The sequence below is a fragment of the Protopterus annectens genome, chromosome 10.part0, assembly GCF_019279795.1.
Source record: "Protopterus annectens isolate FY-2018-M chromosome 10.part0, PAN1.0, whole genome shotgun sequence".
In the NCBI taxonomy this organism is placed as follows: Eukaryota; Metazoa; Chordata; order Ceratodontiformes; family Protopteridae; genus Protopterus; species Protopterus annectens.
Genome location: NC_056744.1, coordinates 462,547,093 through 462,574,412, shown reverse-complemented (window position 1 = coordinate 462,574,412; position 27,320 = coordinate 462,547,093). Strand labels below are relative to the sequence as shown.

Genomic DNA, 27,320 nt, shown 5'->3' with positions numbered 1-27,320 from the left:
GCTCCTCTTTCTTTGGCTATTGTGAGTAAGCATAAAGTTATCATTTTGTTAAATCACTCTCCTTCAACTACTTAAATTTATTGGCCATCCCATTGTATTTCATAGAACCAGAATACAAAGTGCCCACCCCCTTCCAATCTGTCTTGCTCTTTTAAAACTAGTGGCTCTCCACTTAGTTAAAGCTTAAGTTACCCCTCTTTCATATCTACCTTCTTAGTGCGCACTGCAGCTCTTAGGATATTAACCCATTTTTTCCATCTTACCTTTAAAATCTGCAACATCTACTCCAAGACCACCAGTTATTAGAGAACACACATTTTGCCTCTCAGTAATCATCTTGGGATTAGTGTTTCTGTTTTGCTCCTAGTGAGAGAAGAAGCATAGGGACATTGTATCCTGAAGAGTGCTGATCACCGAAAGCCTAATAACTGCTTTATAGGTGCTAGTTTGGTGCTCCTGGAGAGAGAAGAAGCAGAGGACATTGATCCCTGACTGTTTCTAGTTGGCAGTGAGTGCCTGCTGTTAAACTTCCTGACTGGTCTGGTTGCTATTCAAGGCATCTACCAGAAAAGGCTAGAACAAGCCTACAGACTCTTGCATCATCTGGGACAAGACTGTGGATCACCAAACAGGCCATGTCCTGCTTCTCATCTTGGGATTGGTGCTACTGTTTTGCATCTGGTGAGAGAAGAAGTAAGGGAGCATTGTATCTCAGCAGAGTGAAGCTGTGGTGAGACCAGCACTGGTTGTAGCCATTCAAATGACTCCCCTCTTTTCATCATTCTTGACAAGCTAATTCTTTCTTTTCAGTAAGTACTGCTTGATTTGCTTCTAATCTCAGAATAATTGCCTAAATAAGTCAGCCATAAATCATCAGGGTCTACTTATTAGTTTCCTCTCAAGTGTTTGGCAATGCCCTGTATAGAGAGAAACAGGAGTGCACCAGTGGCTAAAAAGAATCAAAAACTGCAGCAAGTTTACCGTTTATTGTTGAAAATAGAGTAAGCGCTTTCACGTCCTACGACGCTTCATCAGACTTCGACAAAATTTATGCAAACTACAGCACCTTAAATACATCTTCCTTAATCAGTGCTCATCAATTAAAAAAGACAATTAATGTCAATTAAAGTGCAAATTGCAGATTTCAATGTCAACTTCATGTGTACTCATAACAAATATAAATATGTATAACTTAAACATTAATTTTAAACATATTTTACATGTTGTTATACATATTTACATTTGTTATGAGTACACATGAAGTTTTATTAAATCAATATATACATATGTAAAAAGTTTTTAAAATGATTTTTATAAAATGTTATTTAATTATAGCATAGTTCTTTTTCATGTCTTTATAGCGTTGACATTGAAATCTGCAATTTGCACTTTAATTGACATTAATTGTCTTTTTTAATTGATGAGCACTGATTAAGGAAGATGTATTTAAGGTGCTGTAGTTTGCATGAATTTTGTCGAAGTCTGATGAAGCGTCGTAGGACGTGAAAGCGCTTACTCTATTTTCAACAATAAACGGTAAACTTGCTGCAGTTTTTTGATTCTTTTTAGCCACTGGTGCACTCCTGTTTCTCTTTTTGCATTGCTTGCTGTTACTCCGGAGTGCTTCACTCAGCAGTTTTTATCTTTTTATTGAAATGCCCTGTATAGACACAAACACCTTGAGTTGACATGTTTCCTGTAAAAGCACCAATGAAATTTCACCAGTACCTAGTTGCACACAGGACAACTAGTTTGCAGTGACAAGCACTGCCCCCAGAGTTGCAAACCGGATACTCATGACATTACTTTATATCCTCACTCCAACTGTCTAATCAACAAAATAAGTCTGTTGGGATGGATATGAACTTTCCTACTTTCTCTGTTATCATCTTGGTGGATATGGACATCCTGAGGAAATGTGGAAATTGTCTCATATTTACTGATAGCCAGTTAATTCTCAAACGAACTGATACGGTGTTTAAGAGATGTATTTTCACAATGTCACTGGAGGCAAAGCTCCCACATAAAAGTACTCCTAATGTCAATAAGGTTGTCAATAGTGCACCCTCTGCATTCATCACACACAATTTAAAGCAGACATATAGACCCACATATGCTGAGGTACTTAAATGTAACTTTCCTAAACCCCAAAGGTCTCCTAAACGTAATACACATAACAAACACCCTCAGCAGCCCCAAATGCACTCTTTCAAAATAATACCAATATTAACTCATACAGCCACATCTCATGGAGTCTCTGCTTCTAAGCCCATAAGACAAGCCATCCACAGTCCAACATACTGGTCACTGGAGACTCCATTGTGAGATACATTGATGTCCCTCTCACCAAACTGGGTAAGGAAAAGTCATGGTCAGTTCCTTATCAAGGGCCAGGATCTGCCACATTATGCATGCACTAAGGTATTGGATCACAAGTACCAGTATGACTCAGTCATAGTCCACATAGTTGTCAATGACTTGAGACGTTCCTTCCTAGATTATATGAAGAGAGATGTCATGGAGTTCTCGGAATATGTGTTCCACGCCGGTATGAGCCTAGAACTGCACAGCATTTAACTTCTCCAAGGATGAGGCAACAATACAAACAAAAGATGACTGAATTTAATAATTGGCTTAGTTTCTGGTGTCATTTTAAGGGGGGTGCAATATTGGTCAGCATGGAAGGATATGGTCAACAGACCATGCTGCTTTGCCAGATATGGTCTGCACCTCTCCCCTCTAGGCTTTTGAATATTATCCAAAACATTGTTCTCCTCCATAGTGCCTTTTTTTAGGCAAGACCAGATTGAAAGTACATCTGACATGGGAAATCAAAACCAAAAAAATCTAAAGGTGTTACTGCTCAGTGTTAGGAGTCTAAACAAAAAAACTCCACTACCTAGAAGTGGAGTGTTAATGTCTGTGTGGTAACTGAGACTTAGTTTAAAGCCATGGAAGCACACCAACAGTGCAAGGTTATAATGCCTTCCACACATTTAGACCAGCTACTACACAGACCGGGACTAAAGTTGGAGGTGTTTCGATTTACATCAAAAATAAATATACCTTAAGGCTGGTCAAACATTACAATGCACTTACGCTTCTCCATGTTCAAATCATCATAGGCAAAATCCAGTAACACTTCCTTGCAAGCTGTAGGTCCCTTTCTTTGATCCAGAAAACCCATACCATGTATTTAAACTTATTGGAAACACTCACTATACAATCCAATACCATATTCATGGGAGACTTTAATTACCCGACTGTTAATTGGGAATCGTATATGACACCAAATGTACAGGCGCAGAGATTCCTGGATTTTGTAAACACAGATGCCCTGGACCAGATTGTCAATATACAAACCAGGGGTACAACCATACTGGATCTGTTCCTCACTAATATGGGAGAGCATTGCAAACCAAACAAAGCACAGCAACTGAAGAGTACAAACTTTAATGACAGTTAAGCACTTTCTTCCCACTTCATAGGGACTTCCTCAGAACAATTCATTCAACCCCACCCAGCCTTTAAATAACACTTCATTTATACCAGGAAGAAGTACAGAACTAACTCAAAAACAAGCCACTCTGCTAGAATCCCAGCATCAATAGGCTATGTAACAAAAGGAAGACATTCATGGCAAAAATTAAGATGTGCAGCACCTAGCTTGATAAAAGCATTCTCATCAAACTAAATGAACAATTCAGAGGACAAATAACGTCTACCAAAACCAAATTTGTCATCCCAGGCTAAGGACAGTCAAGAGGCATTCTTTAGCTATGTCTGCAACCTCAAAGGCAATACATAATTGTGTGCAGAGCTTATTGTAAATGGAGCCACCTGTACTGAACCAGAAGATTTAGCAAACCTACTGGATGACAAATACAGCTCCATCATAACCCCCCCCCAATCTTCCCTCAGGAAATGCCATCAAATATATCTCCCCCTGCTATGACTAGGGAATAGAACCTTAATAGCAACAGTCATCCCTGTGCACCATGGTGGACCATCTACAGACCCTGGAAACCACACATTCATAAGTCTCACTGGTCTCTTGTGCAAGGCCATGGAAAGAATTGTCATGGAAATGATCAGTAATGAGATAGGAAACCTCCAGTCATCAAGGGCAGGTCATGCCTACTGAATCCGGTGGACTTCTTTGAGAAGCTTACTAAAGCAATGGATGAGGACAAAATGATTCACACTGCCTACCTTGACTTGGCCAAGGCATTTGACATAATACCCCATTTGTATATTGTTGACAAAGTCAAGAGGTTAAGTACAAACCCTTATGTCACCCACTGGATAGCCAGCTGGCTCACAGACATGACTCAGGAAGTTAGAAATGGGGAGTCCACCTCTGAAAGATGCCAGTCACAAGTGAGTCCCTCAAGGATCGGTTCTGGGACTACTCCTTTCTGGGATTTACATCTCTGAAGTCAAGGCCAATGTCACTGGCCTCTGGATGACTAAATTTACACATGATTGCAAATTAGAAGCTGTCATTGAATCGCCCACCAGCAGAAATCTTCTCCAGGAAGGGCTGACACAGACAAACAACTGGTGTCAGAGTCATGGACTAAAGCTAAATGCCAAGAAATGCATAATAGTATCCTTTTGGAGGTCATCCACCCCTGGTAACTATCACAATGACATACCCCTAAGAGTTGACCCAGTTGTCAGGGACTTGGGAGCACATATAGACAGTAGCCTTTGACCATTACGTGTCTACAGTAGTGAGGAAATCATTCTATGTTGAGGAACTTGTAAACAAAGATATGGGATCTATGTCCAAGGAAATCATTGTTCCACTGTATTTGGCATTCATCAGACCTATCATTGACTACAATGCTCCCTTTGGTATATACGTAACCAGGCATATCCAACAATTGGAATGTCCACAGAGGTTCCTCACTAAAAGAATATAGGGCATAAGTAACATGTCCTGTGCAGACCACCTAAAGGCCCTATCCCTGAATTCAGTCTCCTACAGACTGTTGAGGATAGAGTTATGCCTGGCGTACAAGGCACTATCAGATTCCACACTACTGGACCCCCTGCAAATCCGCAAAACAAACAGCACAAGATTTAACCATTCTAAAGACTTAAGCCTTGCCTGTGATATACATAGGACCTGCTGGAGAGACAGGTATGTGTTCCAGAGACTACCCCTTCTCTGGAACAGGCTCCCCATCCATGTGAAGCAGAGCTCCTCCCTAACCCAGTTTAAGTTTAACTTGGACAATTGGTTGGGGAACAAGGAATTCATCCCTGGTTTGGCACCTATGTCTCTATTTGACACAGGCAGTCTGTAAATGATTCATTTCCCAGGCCCCTGCTTGTAAATGTTTCACCTTTGAAGCCCCCTACTTACACTTATCAAGAGTACCAGAACTTGTCAGAGATTTGGGATAAATGTCTAGGCTTAAAAAGCCCTTTTGGTCATTATTGTAGTAAACACATATGAACCTATGAACCTAAGACATTTGGATTGCAGGTTAGTGATTGCCTTTTCTGTCAGGGAGTGATATCCAAGTATAGACAAAGAGAAAGAGATAAGGGACCTAAAAGAAAGACCTGCACTAGTTGAGTTTTTAACTGAACCTAGAAGAGAAGCTGCTGTTAAAAAAAGGCTAATTAGTAGGGCATATAAAATATTTCACAATAACTATAGGAATCATTCGGAAGAGGTCAGAAAAGATGGAGAAGAGAGACTATATACACAACTCACAAAGAAACAATGGGAGGACATATGCATGGCTCCAAATATGCAACAAAGTCTAGAAGATTTAGAATTTTTGCCTGGAAGTGTTTGCATACCTTTATACCTCAAGCAAACACTAAAGAATTTTTCCTCAGATTGAAAATGTTTTTAAGTGTGATGGGGAAGAAAGAGGTAACTGGAAACATATGTTTTGGGAGTCTAATGAGTTGGCAGACTTTAAAGATTCCCTACAGAGTACTCTGTTGGGAATACTGGGCCAGCAAATGAATGTAACTAAGGAAATTACATTTTTGAGCTACAATGCAGGATCTGAATTGTCTAGACATAGTAACACATTGTTAAGTTTAGTCCTGGTGGCTGCCAAAAAATCAGTTACTAAAAAACAGAAATCAGAATCTAAACCAACTATAGTTGAAGTGGTGATTATTGTAACGGAGATAAAAGAACAGGAGATGGGGTCTTTAGAAAAGGATAGTAGTTAATTACATAGACAAAATGGAAATTGTATAAAACAGAGGCTGTTGTAATAAGTCGGAATATGCTGACCTGCTAACAGCATCATTTTTTTCTGAAAATAAACTGTCTCATGGAATTTAGGGGTTATTAGATGCCAGTTGAACACCATAAGAATCTTGGACAGTGATACATTTTGTAATAAACTATGATATAAAAGTAAGACAAGGTTTAAATTACTAGCAAGCACCACATAAGGATGCTGCAGACCAACCTGAATGAGGTGCTGTATGACTGGGATCAATGGGCTTGCTGTTAATGAAAGAAGTAGCCCTCATAAATTGACGAATCCAGGAAAGCATAAACATGTTCTTTAAAACTGGGTAATCACAGATAATGGAGCTGGGATTCACACACAACATCTCTCAATCTACTTTAAAGAAAAACATTTTGAACACAGTGTTCTCCAGTGTTCCTTCTATCAAAGAGTGTCTAGCTGAAGTGGTACCCAAAGGCATGCATGCACATATTAAAGCTTTTGAAAAAATAGAGGTATCACCCAAAATTGTAAGGCTGGAATATAAACAAGAGGTCTAAGGTAACCACCAAGGGAGAAGTTTGTATGCAGCACCATCTAAGAAAGTGAGATATTCTAGAAAAACAGAAGCATGTGAGCAAAAAGTGGATTGGCAAACAGCCAAGCTAGAGTTCAGCGTAAAGGTACAGATATCATGGGAAAGATGACTGCATAAAGTAGCTTTCCTACTGTAGAAGCATAGACTCACTTCCTTTTGAAGATAAGATGCAACATTGTTAACATTATCATTATTATTGTTATTATTTTAGCGTTTTGTGACTGCCATACTGGAGAGGGCAGAAGAAGTAAAACTAGTACAAGAAATCAGCACGTTGGGTGTTGTCTGTTGAGTACTAAGGGAGTATTATCTTCTTGTTATGAATGAGTATTAGTGGGCTTCTAATTTGGCATCCCAAGCCTGACAGTCAGAACTTGGATTCGTGTAGCTGCTTGGTGATTACAACCTCCATATTCATTGAAGAATTGTGCCTTTTATAATGTTGTTCACTGGACCTTTGGGTTTTGATTGCATAGTTGCTGAGTGTGCTCATTTTTGTGTAGTCGCATGTTTTTTTCATTGTGTCCAAGTATAGTTTTGATAAGAGATGGGTAATGTGGTTTGTAAACTCCCTGTCTGTGCTTCAAGAGGGCATTTCATAATTTAAGAAGCATGAAGGCAGCAGTAGGTCTTTCTGTTATTTCTGAAATCATTCATCTGTTTTGGAATGATCAAGATCATTGAAAAATAACCAGAGATTGATGGTGAAGTTGCATATTCTGTAGCATGACTTCCATTATAGGGCCATCATTTTGGTAAGTTATGTGACAAAACAAAATGGAAGACACATCTGGCATTACCAGGTGTGACCATACTTAATGCATATGCTTTAGAAGTACAAGGCGCATCCTACTTAATATTTTTGCATTTAATTAACTAATTGTGTTTATCTGGTTAGAATTAACTAATTGTGTTTATCTGGTTAGTACACTGACACCAGTGGACATTTTTCATACCTGTCCAGTGGTTCAAAACCAAAGAAAATCATTACAATGTTAGTACACAGAAAAGTGAATGTAGAATACAGTAAGTCAATGTACAGTACAAGAAGTATTGAAGGGTTTAGCAAACTATTTACAGTACTGGTATAATATCATTCAAGACTTGTGCAGTTCTAGGTTTATTGGAGACAATACATAACTTTTCAAATGAATCTTCACTTATGTTATGGACAGGCAGTAGTTCTAAGAATGTCACCAAGTCTCTACTAATTGCCTAAAGCTGTTGTATGCTTCTTCACAGTTTTGCACTACTCAGATCCCCTTAATGGCCACAACACCCACCCCCTTACAAGAACAAGTGTAGCAAGCCTCCTAACCTTGTAGAGCTGATGTTAAAAAGTCCTTACCTGTCCTGACCAGATCATGGCACCTGATACACACATTACCAGCCCATCCCCTTCCATACCTAGTTATGCCATCCTAAGTAACAAATCCTCCCTAAAATATTCCTGTTTCTCCTCTGAGGCCACTGCTACTCATCTTCACACCATCTCTATAAATGGTCCTAGTAAGCACCTGACTATCCATTATTGAAAGAGGACACAACTGTATCACAGCATAATAAGAACTACAGAGAAGTACATTTAAACAATATGTCTCTTTCACTACTGTCATCCTCTCAGAGCTATCATACTTCAACAAGTCCTCTGTTTTTGAAGCATCCAGGGTAATGGTAGTGAATATCCAGAGGAGTTAATGAGACTAAAGAAAGTTGGAAACTGACAAACATGCAATGCCATGCTCCAAAAAATGACTCTGTCTCTGTCTGTTTCACACACACACACACACACACACACACACACACACACACACACACACACACACACACGCGCACACACACACACACACACACACACACACACACACACACACACACACACACACACACACACACACACACACACCAAGCAAGATAATTCAGATAAGCAGATATTTCATTAGTTAAAAGATGGCATTTGTAAGATTCCAGACACATTAATATTAGCACATCCTGATAACAAGATGGGAATTTTCTTTACATTCATTCTTTTTTTTTAAGGTCTACCATTGTTGATTTCAGAATCCATTATCAACAACTGATTTTCACATACTCTATTCTCAGTGGCTCGCTGGTGTGACTTGCACTAGAAGGGTCTGCCTTCCATGAGACCCCTTACTTTTAATAGTTCCTGTGGTGTGACATTCTAAGTTACAATGCGTGGGACACACTTCCCACTGACACACTGAGGGTACCTGATCAGGCTGCCCCTAACACAATTTTCATTTCACCCCCCCCCCCCCCCCCCAGAAGATGTATGCAGGCTTTTGCTTCATCATTCCTCTTCCCCCTATGGTCAGTTCCCAGCTACTCCATCTTCAAGATTGTTACTTGAATCCTGATTTTTCAGGGTTGCATTCAGGGCTTTATTCCTCTGTGCCAGACAGATGAATGTTGTGAGCTGTGGGAGATCCTTTTCTTACCAGGAAAATGAGTGACAGGTGCTGATGGTTGGCATCCCTTTGCCTTTCTACATGACTGCTACTGAGCAGAGGTGGGTCTCAACCAAGCTGTAGCCATAATTTGACCTATGAATGGAAGTGCCTTTGAGTCACTGATGCAGCAATTAGTGAGTTAACTTATGTCAGACTGCCACATGATAATGTTTAGGGTACAGAGAAAAGCATCCACCTCTTATGGTGGTCTGAATGATAGTTGTCACCCCCAGCAGTAGTTGATAAGTGGCCAGTATAATGGGGTAATGAATTCAAAGCAGATTAGTAGGACAGAGGGAGAGAGATGATGGCTGATAGACATGGGGAAATAGCACTAAATATGTAAGGGGTGAGTCGATGAGCACTAAATGAAGACTGGGGTAAAGACTGATGTGGGTTAGAAGCATACACTAAAATACTGCTTTTAAGAGAAAGGACACAGATTTAAAAATAGACATGTTTATCATTGTCAGCATGTAAACACTTCTGTGACCTAGCTTACATTTTTATAATTCTAAATCCACTCATAGGTTGCATAAGGAAGAAGTGTCAAACCAGGCAATAAAGTACGCATAGTATGAAAATGCAGATTGGAAGGAAAGCTGTTGAACTGATGATTTGACTAGAGGAAAAAAAGTTTCTAAAAGCTCAGCTGAAGGGTAGCATTCTGAAAAAAAAATCTCTTGCACTGGGTGATTCAGGGAGGCGGGGAGGAAGCTAAGGTTTCGTCAGATGAAATGAGCTGAAAGTAATTTGGACATTAATCAACAGCAAGCGGATGGGGGGGCTCTTTCTGTCTTTCATATCCATGAAATATACAGGCAAGGTGCGAATAGAGCAAGAGAAGGACAAGAAAAAAGGAGAAGAAGAAAAAGGAGAGATAAACTCCACTGCAGACAAACAAACAAACACAAAAACAATGTATGAATTCAGTTCAGCTGCAAGTTTGTCAACTGAACAGGTTAGTTGAATATTTTAATATAAAAATACAATAATTTAATGAAATTTGGTGGAAGATTGTTTTTGAAATTTGAAAAGCTTTTGCCTGTGTAAAATCTTTTGTGCCTTGGCATGCTGGCCCTGAAAGCTAAGGAAAAAAAGACAAGTAACACAGACGTACAGAGTCTCTCTCTGCAGCTATCAAAGCGGCATTGTCCGAGACTCCAGGGGAGACAGCTCTGAGGTGCTGAAGAATTGAATTCATCAGGGCAGTGCATTGTTCTATAGTGGCTTTTTCCCTGTAATTATTCAAGGCTCCCTGACTACTCAGAAGTGAACCACTAACATGTGATGTGAGGAAATGTGACTTGGGTGGGGGTTGGAGAGGGTCTGTCACTTTTGCACAAAATATGCACACAAGCATTACTCAAACTGAAACAAAAAAAGTTGTTGATTTCTTCCCATTCTCAGTTCATGTCTTTCGTTTGTGGGATGAGGAATAGTTAGGAGGAGGGAAGAAGTAATTAACATGTAAAGTTATTTTTAGGCAGCAAGCTTGTATATCTGTTTGTCTGTGGGAGGGGGTGGAGGAAGGTAAGCAGTGAACTGGTGGTCGAAAGGGGCTCCCTGCATATTTATGGGTACATTTCCTGTTTCCTTTTAAGTTCGGGGCCTTTTGACAGATGGACAGTCCCTGGGAAGATTTGTAAAAGTTCGTTATGGAGCATTGTCCCCTTGGGATTTATATCGAGGGCCAAGTCCTGTCAGAGCCGTTTGTCTCATCGAGCAAGAGGAGAAGACTCATCTTTTGGTAGACAACCAAAAAAAAAAAAGAAAAAACTATTCCCCCAAACTTTTGCTTTTTCTTTCTTTCACTCTCTCTCTTCACTTTTTCTGCTTATCCAACTGCCTGTCAATTTTTTTCTTACTATGTTTTTCCTTCTTACTCTCTTATAATCTCTTCATTCCTTGGAGAGGCTTTCCAGGTTCCTGAGAAGTTGTTTTCATAAATTAAGGGTCAAGAACTCTGCAGCAAAGAAAGGCCAAAGAATGGGATTGTTTGCGGTAGGTGGTTAAATGTTACGTTTATTGCTTTCAGTTAATACTTCATGTGCCAGCAATAACTAATTTCCTACCTTAAAAATGAATGATATATGAATACAGAGTAATACTGCATATAAGTTTACAGTCAGAAGGCCTTGCATCATTTCTGAATGTGTTAAAAAGTATTACCTGTTTACCTGCTTTGACATCAGTACCATGGTGAGCTCCTCTCTGGCAATCAGTGGTTTATGACTTTTTGGCATGTTTGTTGTAGTGTAAAATGTACTTTTATTTTTTTTATAAAGCATACATGCTCCTGCTGTGGTGTTTTCTAAATGCTAAATGTAGAAGTGTAACACCTTAGATAGAATATTTAAGGACAAGACATACAGGTATGTAGTCACCATAGCAGAATTTCCAGACTGTAAAAAGAGACTTGTATTTCTGTGCCTTCTGGTTGAATTACTTTACCAGATGCTTTGAATATGACTAGGTGTCAGTTTTACAGTATATACAAGTCACTTAGAGTGTAAGGAATTAATATTAACCTGTATTACAAAACATCTTCCAAAGACTCACATATTTCTCTCCTATTGCTCTCAGTGCATGAGTGAGGTAGGGGTACTGAATGCTGATTTAGAGAGCATCAGAAAAAAATGAAGCAAATGATTTAGCAACTGTTCTGTACTCTTTGCATATGTCTGAAAGTTGCTGAGATACAAACAAGTTGTTATGATACTCTATTAACTGAACATGGATTGTACCAGTAAAGATAATTGAATATGTGGCTTGTCTAAGGTTTTTGACTTGTGCAGTCTGCTTCTGTCCCAGATATATCATGCCATGCAGAGAAGGCAAAACTGGAAGTAACTTGCGGATTAAATACTGACACACTTTGTTTTTTGATCAGTAAATGTGTACTTAGCAGCTCATTTCTCCTCTCATGATTTGAGGGAAACAATACTTTAAACAACACTTCTTTAGTAGGCTGTTCAGAGGTTTGCAGAGCTCAGTGGATACAATCTATCTTTAACTCTTCACTTCTGGTGGATGGATGTTTTTCTGTGCTACACTTGAAGTTGTTTTTTTTTTTTTATTATTTTAGGAAACAAAGAAAGACATAGCCAGTTGTCAGCCTCCAGTATAACCCAGAAGGTTTTTCTACATAGGACAGAAAAATGGCTTAAGCAAACATTGTGTGCAAGCTACAGTGGTAGGATGCAAACTTGAATACATAAATCTAAGTCATGGCAATGTGTTCTTTCCTTTAGTCATTATTGGATATTAAGTAAACACTAATTTAAAGCAGCTGTGATATTAAATCTCTCATGCGTTATAACTGCAACAAAACTTTGAAAAAAAAATCTTAGTGACTTTTGACATTACATCATACTGGTTTGTCATCATTTTTAGGCATGAAGTGACAATTACTTCTCCAAAATCATTTGCATTATTTTTTATGATGTACTTGGTTCTTTATTCATTCTTTTAGACTGACTCTCTTTCTGCAAGATCAGTTCTTTATCCAGTTTTTTAGACTGAATCACCTCTTACCAAAAAAAAAAAAAAAAAAAAAAAAACAAAATTTAAGCTATCAGACATCACTGTATAATCTGAGTAGCTCTTAATGAAAATAAGAAGCACTTATTCCAAATTATAGTGTCAAAGATAAGGCAGCTTGTTATCCTTTTCCTTGGACTGTTAACTCATTTATGTTTTCTAATGTTTATCACCATATTTTATTCTCAGTCACTCTGCCAAACTTCTTGGTTGTTTTTTTATTTTCATACAATTGTTTGACTTGTGTAATTTATTTAATTACTTGTACCATCTTGCGTGTTTTCATTTTAAACACTAAAAGCATGCCACCAAGTGCATGAAAAATTTAGACTCGGTATCTTTCTTGCTAGTGCCCTAATGCAGCTGAACACTGCATTTTTATGCTGGTGGTAAATGAAAAAATCAACAAAAAATTGTTGGATTTCCAAAATGTTATAGCGCAATTTTTTTATGTAAGCTTTGCGTTAGGTGTATACATACTGGGTCTCACAAGTGTATACACACACACACACACACACACACACACACACACACACACACACACAATTTTTTTATGTGTGTGTGTGTGTGTGTGTGTGTGTGTGTAGGGGGGATCCATGTGTACAGAAAGATAAATATTCATATCTGTCTATCTATACAGATATGATTATGTGAGATTGGGTTGCATGCCCATTTGCTTGACTAAAGCGCACTTATAATTTTTGTTAAGTTTGATGTCTAGATACCAGCAATAAAGGGATACTAAAGGACAGTGAGCTAGTTTATCTTCTTACACCTTTTTTCTCAGTGCATTTTGGGTGCATGAAAAAAAAAAAAACAGAAACTTCTGGTAGGTTTGTGGTCATAGCTTGAGTTCTAAATATGTATGTGTATGTAAATGTGTATACAGTTTGTATCTCTCTGTCACGGACACACAGACATACATAAATGTGCGTGTGTGTGTATGTGTGTGTGTGTGTGTGTGTGTGTGTGTGTGTGTGTGTGTGTGTGTGTGTGTGTGTATGTGTGTGTGTTTTAACAGTGCATTACATACTTTAGGCTCATTTGTGAATACTTTGTAAGTCCGGTGACATCAAAATCAATTAAGTGAAAGTTTAAAAAAAAGCTTACGTTAATACTTCCCCTCACCATATAATGTTGTCTGTTATACTAAAAAGATTTACAAAATATAATTTCTGGAATAAAGCAGATAAAGTCTGAAGGCACATCTATGATATCTGGAAGCAGGAAGGGACATAAGATGAATTTCCCCTATGTTTCAACAGTTTGTAGTTGAATGTAATGTTATTTATTGCAGGCAAGTTGATATATATATATTTTTTTTTGCCTGGGACTCTTTGTAAGCCAGGTATCAGGGACAAATATGTTATCATCTGTCTGGCAAAAATATTTCATAAGATTCAAGGAAGGTATAGATCTGCATGCCAGTTACCTGAGCAGTAGCTGAGTAGTACCCTGAGTTGTAGACTGGGCAAGTAAAATTGGTTTCTGCTCATGTTCCATATTGCTACAGAGGAAAAACTGTTTTACCTAGTTTAAAAGTACAAAGCAACAAGACTGAAAACCAGTAAAGCAAGCATTTAAATGCAGTACTGTGTGCATGCATTTATGGTTAAGTAAATTTGAAGATTAATCCTGCACTTTTATTGCTTGTAATACAATTCATCTAAGGGTGCAGTGAAGTTACATGTAGAAGACAAGTTGAGAAATTTCATAAGAACACGTGATTAGTGCATTAGAACTATTACTTGACAGTAACATATATGAGAAATTTCACTAATACAGTACAAGAAAAAGACAGTTTTGTAGTCTATCTTTATATGATCCTTGGTACTCTCAATGAGTATATGCTGAGTACCCAGAGATAGTACTGAAAGGAATGGTTTAGCAGGGGGTGATAATACATGGAAAACTAATCTTATCACTTTATTCAGGTGCAGGTTTGAACCCAGCTGATGGCGGTAACTTCAGAAACTCATTGAAGTTTCACTAATATCTAGCATGTTGGTGTTCAAATTAGCTCATAACGCATTTTAAGTTGCATGTTAGAGTTTGTACCAGTATGTTTGGTATGACAAGTCTCATCATAAACTATTATTAATTTTTATCCAAGAGACTGAAGATACATTTGAGATACTGAACTGTAGTATCTATCTTTATTGCAGAACTTTGAATGTAAATTTTAATATTACCAGAGACATAATAATGCCACATTTATAGCCCTATTTCCTTTGGAAGGCAAGGTGCCTATCTGAGATAATCAGAAACTCACTTTGTCATGAGCCGAAGTATGTTCTTCATTCATAAGGAAACCTTTACTTATTTAGTGTGCGATTTGTTAAGCTTCTGTCTGTAAACTCTTCATCTTACAGCTGTTGGGGACAGCATTTATAGAACAGAGTTCATAAGGTCAGAGAGTTCTGATTGCTTAATCTCTGTAGTTGCACTATTTTATATAGTGCTGTATTATGTTTAGTATGTTTTTGAATAGGTGTGGGTATTAAAGAATGTGTGTCATTCTTGTATGGGGTAATAGCCTGCAGCTACTGAAAACTGGCTAAAAACAAGACTAATTTTACAGTTTAACTACAGCTATAAGTGTGGGATGCACCTTGCTTCTCTTTTAGTAAAGACTTTTGGGTTCTTTAGACTAATCTTCTAGCTGTCATGTTCTAAATGGACGAGCATTCAACGTGTTGATTTAAACTTATTATTTTATACTCCCTAATCGCTGTCTTACATACAAATCACTGCTGCTGCAGTTTCTGCTTGCTTGCCCGTGCTGATAGTACTGTGTGTGGTCTTTTTGGTCTTTTCAGTTTTGTCATATGTGTGCAACCATGGTGTTGATATAAATAAGTTCAACAGTGTGGGGCATGCAACACATGGCGGGTACACAGGGTTTATTTTACAAACATTTTTGTTAAGTGGGAGATTCATCTCATTCTTTTCATCTGGATGAACCTTATCTGAGTTGTAACGTGAGATGTAGAGGAACTGCACAGGTACATTATTTTGCAAATAAATGTAAAACATATAAAAAGAGATAGAATGATGACTATTAAATGGCAAGAATATAAATCTAAAAATCTGTCGGTGTGGGTATGTCATGGAACTGCATTATATTTCATTATCTGCAGAATGAATAGCTAACCTAAATTTCCTTATCAAGACATGCATTTATTGATGCTATTTTTGTAAGTAGTGTAAGTCTATAAAGGGTGGGCAATGTATAACTGTAATTTAATTCCAAGTCACATAAAGTCACATAACATTAATTATGTATACTTTAGATAGCTCAAAAAGTGGATATTAAATCTTGAGGAGCATGTATATCATACGCACAAGATGCTTTTTTTGCCCTAGTTGAGAAATAGGAACTGAAAAATAATATTTAAGTACATTCCACGTGTCACAATGGGTTCACCTTGCAGCAGAACTATTGTAATAAGCCGATCCTTTGTGAACTGCTTTTTACCCATTCCATTACAGCAGTTTTTGTATTTTCTCGTTCTTTATCACTTCCGTTATGCCGCAGCAAAAGTAGTTCTTCTGTGTTCGAGTGTAGCTCAACCAAGTTGCCAATAGCTCTGGACTGCCGGCGATTTATGTAACGTTACTTAAGGAAATATACAGTATGAAATCTAATATGCTGTTATGTATTTCTGACAGAGCTAAAATTCAGTAATGGTGACACAAACTGTTTTGAAATGACCCGGAAAATATCTTAAAAGATCATCAGTTAAGAGAATTCATTGACTGTATATTATATTTCTGAGTTTGTGATTTGAATATTAAATCTAAAATGCACCATTGATTAAAACCTTATATACCCAGAGTCTTGGTTATAAGGTTTTAGTTTACTTTTAAGTTACAGGAAGATAGTTGCCCTTACATGTACTGTCATACTATACCATAGGGGTATGCATTAAATATAGATAATATCACACACATTTAATGGAAATTTCACAAATGATGTGCTGAGCCTGGAACTGATTTCTTTAACTGTTTGACATTTGTTTTTATTATTTACTTGTGAACCTAATAAACCCACTAGGCATAGACACCTTTTTCAAGGGACAATCTGGGAACACTGCTTGGACAAGACATTTTGTCTGATCCACTCAATTTGCAGGTAGAGAATATGGAAATCAGACCAAGAATGGCAGGATGAAGTTTGTTTGCAACTCATAGCCTAAACACTCTTTACAAAACCGCTTGACAGAAACAGAATGAAATTAAGTAATGATGATATAATGATGAACAGAATGGTTGCTTGTGATGCAGTGATTCAGTAATTCAGGCATACTATGCTTAAACAATGGTCTTTGTGAGAGACCAGACAGAGGGAAGGGGAATTAATATCTTGCTTGTCTCTTGGAGGGGAGAACCCCCAGAGTCATAGCCATGACTATACCTGCACCCCTGTAGAGTCCAGGGTGTGTAGTCATATATTAGTTTGGAGCATGTGAGGGGGGCTTTAAAGTGGGAGTACTGTGGAAGACAAATGTAAGGTGTCAATGCCAGCCTGCAGTCTTGAACCAACACATACCTTTCCTTGGTGAAACAGAAGATAGAAGGTTATGAATGAAGAAAGTCCTTCTCTCCTTATATGATGGAGACCAGGATACCTGAAAAATAGTTCTTGCCCTTGAGAAGGAAAGAATATATACTGATAGGTAGTTGTTAGGAGATTGACCACCCGAGGACCCCATTAAAGCAGTAGTAAAAAGCTATAAAAATATTTCTTCAGCAACATTTGTATTATGCAGATGTGATATGAACATCAGGAAGCATTTCACTTTGTATAGTTAGTGTTTTTATCATAACAGTTCTGTTATGCAGATGTAGTTTGAACATCAGCAAGCATCGTCCTTTAAATAATTATTGTTTTTATCACAAAAGTTCTGCAAACTAGAAACAAGTTGTTCACTGTCACTGTTAGGCTTAAACGTGGTTTGTGGCAGGTCAGGTAGGAGTAGATGGCTTTCTTTACTACACTTTATGTTTTGTGGCGAATCTCATAACCAGAATGTCACATGGGAAGAAAAGGATGACATTAAAAAGTAACAAATGTATCTTACTATGAAGATCGGTAATGTCTCTAGGAAAGTGCTGCTAGCATGTAGCAAAGGTCTGAAATTTTTTAGCTTTACCAGATGTTTGAGCTGGGAATTGGAACATGGTTGGCATCCAGGAACAGTGTAGCAGGCTGCATGTGTGCTCCACAGATAACACTGTATGTTTACCTTAGTACAATGACAGGGATGTTAGAGGTCTGGACAAAGAACAGTCAGAGCAGTCAGACAAGATGGCTGTACTAGCTCTTTGCCATTTTCAGGGTTTTAAGGAGAAGGATTGCCCACTACTTTTCACCAGTATTTGAGAAAGGTAACTGCCCAAAATGTAAAGAAAAGGGATGCTGGGTGACCAAGAGGTCTAGTCGGGAGACTGTAATGTAATGTAAACAGATGAAATCACAGAATTGTATGATTTTTGGTGAGGATTAAATGACCATTTAATTAATTTTGTAATGCAGTTCATGCACACAGCTCACCATGAAGTACTATGTTCCATCACAGTGAAAAATAACAAACATTCATCATAACACTGAGTTACACGCCCTGCCTGTTTCTTGAAAGCCACAAAATGTGCTCGACTTTTAATCAAAATCAAGGGTCAAAAGTGGATAAGTAAAATTTGAAAACTTTTTGTGGGGTTAAGCTCCACGTATTGTACCTGCTGTATACTAGTTAATTATATAGCTAAGTCTGGGATCTGTTTACTGCGGCTGTAAGGAAAACCCCACCCCACCTCTGCAATTACCTTTTTTGAAAGTAAATATGTATTTTTAATGAAATGGCAAAAAATCCAACTTAAACTGTGTATTGTTTTAAACTGAAATGCTTCTACTCAGTTATGTAATTAGTTATCTACAAATGCCCTTTTTTAACAAGTCTATTAATATAACAGTACTTTTGAAATCCAGTAACAGACTACTGTTCTGAATCTCCTTAAATAACTACAAAGATGAGCTATTCTATCTAAAAAAAGGTCTTACTATCCCCTTTAATAAGCTCCCAACTTATTTTTAAGTGATGCCCCCTTTTGCCACCATACTTCTTCTTTATTTACTGATCTTTGACTTTATTTTTTTTTATAATCTTATACGTCCATATAATCCCATCTGTCCATTATTTCTTCCAGTAGTAATACATTGAAATGATACACTGGATCACCACCCTCTGTACCACCTCCACTATCTAACATAACCTCTGTCAATATATGACCACCAAAGCTGCACCCACTGCTCAGGATGAGGCTACATTAATCCCCATCAGAAAAGTAAAATATACTTACCATGTGCACAAAAGCCCCTCAGAATGCACCTGAGAGGGAGATCTTAGTCAGGTAATAGCCAGTTCATTATCCTGTCGGGCATGTGTAAGAAATCTTTCTTACATCCTGTTGGACATGTTCAGAGCATCTTTCTTGTAGCCAGTTCATTATCCTGAAGGGCATGTGTAGGAAATCGTTCTTACATTCTGTTGGCCATGTGCAGAACATCTTTCTTGTAGCCAGTTCATTATCCTGAAGGGAATGTGTAGGAAATCTTTCTTACATTCTGTTGGGCATGTGCAGAACATATTTTTTTGTAGCCAGTTCTTTATCCTGTTGGGTACGTGTGGGATATCTTTCTTGCAGATCTATTCTTGGGGTCATGGCTTAGGGTGCTGTAAATTGTAAGGAATTTAGAAACTCAAAGACAGTAGAAGGACATGTGAGCCTGTCTGCATGCGAAGTTTGTGCCAGCTTGGACTGCTTCATGTGCAGCATTACATGAATGATGCCTGTTGACATAAGGCATGCAAATCTGTCCCCAAAACTGCAGTCCCTCAAATGATGGCTTTCACACGTATCGCCCTAACCCAACCATGTAAAGTCTTATGTTTGTTGTAGTGGACAAGTGGTAAGAGACAAGGTTGGCAGTTGGAGATGGAGTTGCTTTGACTTGTCAGGTTATTCAAGCTTGAAGACTAGGATTACAAAGAAAAATTATTGGAAAAACTCAAATATTCCACTTTATAACAACAGGTTATAACTTTTCTCACCCATGGAAAATGATTGCCTTGTCATTACATAGGTTTATAGGTAGGTACTAGGCTATCGGCCCTGGGGCCTATACAAGCCCAGCCAAAAACATACCCTGGCTATTGCCACCCAAGAAAATTATTTTCCTGTGCCACTGTCGAGCAGAGCCACAGAGGTGATCCCTGGGGTGAATTTCCTATTTCCCATCCAATCATCAAGATTTTTCTTGAAGAGTGCTAATGAGGAGCTTTGTTTGATATAGACAGGTAGTTTATTCCAGAGTATAGGAAGTCTCTGAGACAGGAATCTATCCCTCCAGCATGTTCTGTTTATTGTGGTGACAAGGTTTAGGTCCCTAGTCCCTAGAGCGTGTAGCATGGAGGAATTGAGATTTCTTTAAGTGGAGCATATCCAACAGCTATGGGTTTGACATAGCTTTGTATGTTAGGCAGAGATCACCTCTGAGTAGGCGATATGCGACAGAATAAAGCTGGAGTTTTTTGAGACGGTCTGCATAGGGCATCTGTTTGAGGCCGGTAATCCTCTTTGTGAGGTATTTCTGCGGAGTTTCCAGTTGTTGTAGATGTCTTGTGAGATACACACCAAAAGGGGTGCTGTACTCTATAATGGGTCTAATGAGGGATGAGTAGAGGGGAACAATGACCTCTTTTTTTCTGAATGAAAAACCTTTTGTGATGAGGTGTGCCATGTAGAAGGATTTCCTGACTACTGTGGCAATGTGATTATCAAAGGAGAGACTACTGTCCACCAGTGTCCCAAGGTCTCTTATCACACTTTCGGTGTTAGGTATACTACCGCCTATGTTGTAGTTCATGGGTACAGAGTTTTTACCAAAGGGGATGACAGTGCACTTTTTGGCATTGAACTTGAGTCCATGGCTTTGACACCAGACATCTGTCTCAGTGAGGCCCTTTTGTAGGATGTCCACATCGTTAGAAGTTTCGATTATGGCTCCTAGTTTGCAGTCATCTGCGAACTTCATTAGCCAAAGACCTCCTGTGTTAGCCTGTACTTCAAAGAAGTAGATACCAAACAGAAGAGGACCCAGGACTGAACCCTGTGGTACTCCACTTGTCACTGGTCTGAAGTCGGATTTGGAGTCTGCTACTTTCACAGTGTGGGTTCTGTCAGTGAGCCAGTTGGGAACCCATCTTGTGACATAGGGATATACACCTAGTTTAGTGAGTTTATCTATAATTCCAGAGTGGGGGATGGTGTCGAAAGCCTTGGCAAGATCTAAATAGGCTGTGTGAACCACTTTACCCTTGTCTACGGCTTTGGTGACTGCTTCAAAGAAGTCTATCAGGTTTAGGAGACATGATCTGCCTTTTACAATCCCGAACTGGGTGGGGTCCAGAGTTTGGAGATTACCAATGACTTTGTTTATAAGTTCCATAATGATACGTTCCATGGCCTTGCAGACCAGGCTCATCAGGCTAATGGGGTAGTAGTTCCCGGGGTCCGTGGTGGCTCCCCCCTTGTGGAGTGGGATAACCGTCGCTGTGCGCCATTCAGCAGGCACAAAGCCTGAGATGAGGTTATGATTGAACATAGTACTTAGGTGGGGTGCCAGTTTGTTCTGTAGTTCATGTAGAATGCAGCCTGGGATGTTGTCTGGTCCTATGGATGCTGTGTTCTTGGCTTTGGAGAGTGTGTTTTTTACCTGTGCAGCCGTGATTACAGGAACTTTGCATTCTTCCGGTAAAGAGATGGACTCTTTGGGGGGGGGGGGGTAAAGTTAGCACTGAACCTATCTGCCAGGATGTTGGCAATATCAGTTGGGTCTGTATATTTAGTGCCATTGTGCTGTAACTCAGAGCAGATCTGAGTGTTGCCATTGAGATTCTTGACATAGCTATAGAATACTTTGTGGTTGTCTTTAGAACCAGTGGTGATTTTGTTTTCATAACTAGCTTTGGAGGATTTTATCAGGGATTGCAGCTTCTTACTGAGGCTGACCAGGGAGCTCCTCCAGTCATGGGATTTTACTCTCTTTTGCAACAGTTTCTTCCTTCTGTTTTACAGTTTGTTTATGGCAGGGGAGCACCAGACTGGCTTCCTTTTTTGGGAGGATAGCGTGTTGGTTCTGTATGGGATAGCATGATCCATGCACTCATGTAAGTGTTTATAAAATGCAATTGTGTAGGATTCAGTAGTCGTAACTGTATTGTCCATCTGCATGGGTGTCATGAAGTTCACCACTTCTGTCTTAAGAAGCATGAAGTTGGCTTTGGAGAAATTTGTTACCATGGTTTCCTTAATCGGGGGTGGGGGCAGGATGTGGATATCTAGGGTAATTAGCTTATAGTCAGATCGGACCAATGAGGCATTGAGTTCAGGTGTGGAATACCGGTCACTCATGTTGATAATGACTAGATCTAGGATATTGTTGCCCCTGGTGGGGGAGTGGATAAGTTGATCCAGGACATTGGAGTTTATTAATTCCAGAAAGCATTGAGTGAAGGAGTTGGTACATGAGTAGTTTTCCCAGTTAATGGTGGGGTAGTTGAAATCGCCCATTATTAGGGTGTTTGGTTGAACCCTAATATTTTCCAGTACATTAAGAAAAGTGGAGTGGGAATCCTGGGGCATGGTGGGTGATCTATAGCAAGCTACAATTTGGATTGCAGTTTTGCCCAGAGTTAGTTGCACATGGATAACCTCGGCTGCATTATGCTGAGCACCTAGCCTGGAGGTATGGATATCCTTAATGAATATGGACACACCTCTGCCTTGGTGTTCCTGTCCAGGTTACATGGCCAAAAAGTGTGGTATGAGTTATAGCCTGGTAGTGCAGGGGTGCTCCCTGCAGCCCTGAACCAGGTCTCAGTCGCTGCACAGATATCGATGTTCTCCATTTTAAGGAGTGCCTCAAGTGAGTGCATTTTGAGATTTAGACTTCTAGCATTGAGTAGCATTACGCTCAGTTTTTGCTTGCCTGTTCCTGTTACGGTGGTGAATTTGTCATTTGAACCTTGCCTAAAAAGGGCACTATAGGGGCAGCAAGAACCTTAGCCAGTATCCAGAATCCCAGGGTTGACAGGTGCAGGCCATCTCTGGCAAAGCATCGTGGTCTATCGACCATGTCATCCCAGGCAGATAGACAATGGATCCCTTTAGAATGGCACCAGAAGCTTAGCAAATTTTTGAAGTCAATCATTTTGTCCTTGTACTGCAGCATCATTCTGGGTGATGGCAGAATGCTACTCAGGGCTAGGGTCATACCTGCCTGGGTTACAAGATCGGAGACCTCTTCCATGTCTCTTTTCATGTAGTCCAGGGAGGTATGTCTCAGGTCATTCACACCAACATGGACAATGACAGAGTCATATTTGTACTTGTTGTGGAGTGACCCGAGTGCGTGGGTTATGTGGCAGATCCTGGCACCTGACAGGCAGCTGACAGTAACCTTCTCCTTGTTTAGCCTGGTGAGTGGGACATCAGTGTGCCTGACTATAGAGTCACCTGTGACTAGTGTGTTGGGTACGTTGTTTTGCCTTATTGGCTGTGGTTGAGTGGCACACTGAGTCTACGGGCTATGTCTCATTTGGGTTGTGTTGGGGGGTGGAGGTTGCTTGCATTTCTGCTTTGAAGGTCTCTGTTGCTTGAGCAGATTATTATTGAGAGCCTTCACAAATGTTTTTGTGTTTCTATGTGTGGATTTTGGTGGTTTAGATTTAGTGAGACTATGTGATGAGTGTGGTGTGGTGCAAGTGTTTACCTTCTCCTCTTGACTGTCAAGTTCAGTCTTGATTGGAGAGAGCTTTACCTCCAGTTTGGCTAGATAAGTGCACCTCTCACAGGTTGTAGTGTTGGGTGGTAGGAGGAGAGGGTTGTCTGTGTACATGAGCAATTTCTACATTGCCCCAAGATGCCCAGATTCATCAAATAGACAGGAGAGAACACTGGGAGCTGACCCTTGGACATGCTTGAATAAAAAAACTATTTTCCTCTAGATAAGTGAGGAAAGTGAGTACAAGAGCTGTTTTTCTCTAAGCAAGTGAGGAAAGTAAGTACCAAAACTGTTTTCCTCTAGGTAATGAGGAAGGTTGAGTGCTGTAGTAATTAGTAGGTTATTTAGTGCTTACAAGTTCTGAACAAGTGCTGATCACGAATAAGCAAATTCAAGTGCTAAAACTAAGAATCTGTATCTGGACTAAACTGTTTACAGGAAAGGGGGGAAACAAGTGCAAATGCAGGCTTTTAAATCAGAAAGTTGAGAGAGATGGAAAAACTGCCCAAACGGCCAATAACTACAATTTCTGGGCCAGAACCACTCCTCATGTGGTAGATAGGTTACCTAGTGCTTACCACTCCCACTAATAAGCTAGAAGGCTTCCCTCCAACACAGAAAGCTTGGGGGGGCTCAAAAGCTTACATACAGTCCTGAATACAGCAAATCTGAATCTGGACTACACTAGTTACAGGAAAGGTATATATATATATATATATATATATATATATATATATATATATATATATATATATATATATATATATATATATATATATATATATATATATATATATATATATACATACAGAAAAGTAGCTAAAACAGCAGTAAAAACAATTCAAATGCAGTGCAAGCTAGCACACTTGAGTATGCAGCAATGTTAGACCAAACAGTTTAAAAAATGCAATTAAATTAAAAATGACTAAAAACAAGTGCAGAAGGAGTCTATTAGGTAGAATGAGGTAAAGAGATGGGACTGGGGGGAGTGACCCAGATGAAATCTACAGTGTGGGCGGGCAACTGCAAAAGCCTCCAGATTTAAACAACAACACAGGAATAGGGAGGGTGGGTATGGGAAACCAACACCTTCAGCAGAGATCTGAAAAACTATACAGTGAAGCAAAAATAACAGTGCACAACTCTGAAGTCAGCCAGCAATGATATAAAATTAGTCAAACAACAATTACTAGTACACAATGTTGTGATATTTATGAAAAAATAATCCACCAGCTCAGCTAAAGTGTCTTATACGTCATAATTGTAGGATATAATAGTATATTTGGGATTTATAATTCCTCTATTGATATGTAAAGAGAGGTATATTTACATTAATTTATGTATTATATTTAAATAATAATTTTATTCTTTACATCATTGAGTAAATCAAACTGCGGTGGTGGTGCTGCGGTAGCATTGTTGCCTCACAGTTAGACATTGCCCGTTCGATTCTCAGAGCGTCTCCTGTGTAGGGACATGCATGAATGGGCGTTCCTTCGTTGAAGGTTGTGCATTAGGCCCGGCAAGCCAGTACGTAAAAATCTACTGCCAATCATTAGTGGACCAGAGTTCTGCTGTGGTGACCCCTAACCGAGAAAAGCCGAAAGACACAAACAAACATCATTAAGTAAATCATGTGTAACAGTTGAGTTCTGAAGTCTGAATTTCTTTTCTTTCTCACAAAAAGATATTTGATCATTTTTATAAATATATTGATGACAGACTTTTTCTTCATTTTCTGTTTCAGAGTAGGAATATTAATGGAAATGTATCCATTAATATTGATTTTTTTATTCTGTTTTTGAAATTAATGTTGTAAGGTCCTCAGCTGTGACAGTCATAAATAGGATGTGGAAAAATAAGCCTGTTGTAAGTATAATATTGGCTGGATGTGTCTTTGTGGGTTAAATTAATGAATTTCAGTGCAGAGGTGTTATGTAGACCTGAGTATTATTTACATTGTCTGTACTTACATACTGAACCAGATCAAAGCTTGACGTCAACCCTGGCAAATGACACTGGTGAGTGGTGGTTAAATAGTTGAAAAATAAAGGAGTCTTTTTGACTACCAAACTCTGGGAGTTTTTATCTGCAGTAAAAAAGAAGCATACCTATAGTGTGCATTACTGTACCTTGCTTACGCTTTCATTCCTTGTTATTCAGTCAGTCATTCTACTGATGAACATGGAAAAGTTGCTCAGAAAACAAGCAGGATCTTGCCTGTGCTTTTACTGAAATCTGTCTCCCAGGTTCTGTTAGAACTGGAACAGAAATAATTTTTCATTTTCTAAATATGTGCAAACCATGACACTTTGTATTTTATTTTATAGTTTGATTTGTTTGCCAAGAAAAAATGCTGGTCTTTCAACCCTGTTCAGCCATGACTGTGGCATAGGAACACTTGTAGTAATACAAAGATAGTCATAATAAATTAAAGCAAAACAATCATTATAGACAAAAACATGCAATGTGACAGAAGTAGTCAGCACACAGATGAACCTTAAAGCATACACCTGAACACACTTGAAGAAGAAGAAGAATTAAGTCTAGAAAAACTGTAGAGGAAAATGAAAGGATTGTACTAGATTTACATATAAACTGGGTTATCTACAGTTGCTTATTAAGGGTTACTTTAGTAGTATAGTTTTATGTTTACTGAAGTAATGCACAGGCTAATTAAAAAGGACCAGACATGTTTTGCTACAGTAGGTAAATGTTTTTGTCTTTTTGTTCTGGGAATCATCATCATCAGCCCCCTTTTTCCCATTTTCTACATGGGGTTGGGGTCTTGTGTTAGCTGTCACCATCTTTCTTGATTCAATGCCACTCTCTTACCTTCTTCAACACTCATGCCTGACTGTCACAGACCTTCTCTCATACAATCCATTCACCTCTTTGCTGGATGCCCTTGTTTAATCTTGCCTTCTTCCTGTCTGTCCCAAATCTTCTTCACCAGATTGTCTTCTGCTCTTCTGCGCATGGGCCTGAAGCACAGTAATCTGTTCTCTTTGACCTTTTCTTCAATTTGGCTTCTGTGGTTATGTCCTCATTTCATCTGTCCCACAGTGTGCACCCTACTGCCCTTCTCAGGCACTTCATTTCTATCCGCTCTAGCTTCCTCTACTGCTCTGCCTTTGCTCCCCAGGTTTCTGTACCATGCAGCAGTGCTGTATGCACCCCTGTTTTGTCATCGTCATTAAACTGCTTTTTCACATTTTCTCCATGGGGTTGTGGTGTCACATCAACTGTTGCCACATCTCTCAATTCACTGCCACTTTCTTACCTTCTCCACCAGACATACCTGACTGATGCAGGTCTTCTGTCATGCAGCCTGTCCATCTCTTTGTTGAATGCTTTTTTTAGTTTCTAGTTAATACTCATTATTCTGTCCTACGCCAAGCCGCATTATGTACTCTGATGCTTTTACAATTTGCAGTTTGATATGTTACGTTTCTTAAATACTGTTTTATATTCTTTTAATTTTGCATTATTTTAATTTTTTTGTATAAGCTTAACTTGTTTTAGTAGTTTATAGCGGAGCTTTTCTCCCCGGGCCTCCACTGAAAATGGACATATATCCAGTTGGACTAGCCCGGTAAACAAATGTAAAATAAAATAAATAAATAAAAATGCTTTTGTTCTTT

The 27,320-nt window shown here is 38.9% G+C and overlaps 1 protein-coding gene across 4 annotated transcripts in view; it reads left to right on the top strand.

Annotated features, from left to right (window-relative positions):
• SLC6A9 (solute carrier family 6 member 9) overlaps positions 1-27,320 on the top strand; it is a 1,267,030-nt gene that overhangs the window by 830,897 nt on the left and 408,813 nt on the right. The window contains exon 1 of one of the 4 annotated variants that reach the window (XM_044085360.1): positions 9,956-10,248. The exons of 2 other annotated variants lie outside the window; for them this stretch is intronic. In XM_044085360.1, coding sequence (XP_043941295.1) covers positions 10,066-10,248 — 183 coding nt within the window. In that variant the 5' untranslated portion in view covers positions 9,956-10,065. Of the gene's footprint in view, positions 1-9,955; positions 10,249-10,693; positions 11,292-27,320 lie in introns of those variants that run through there. One more of the 4 variants, XM_044085362.1, reaches the window with a different exon arrangement.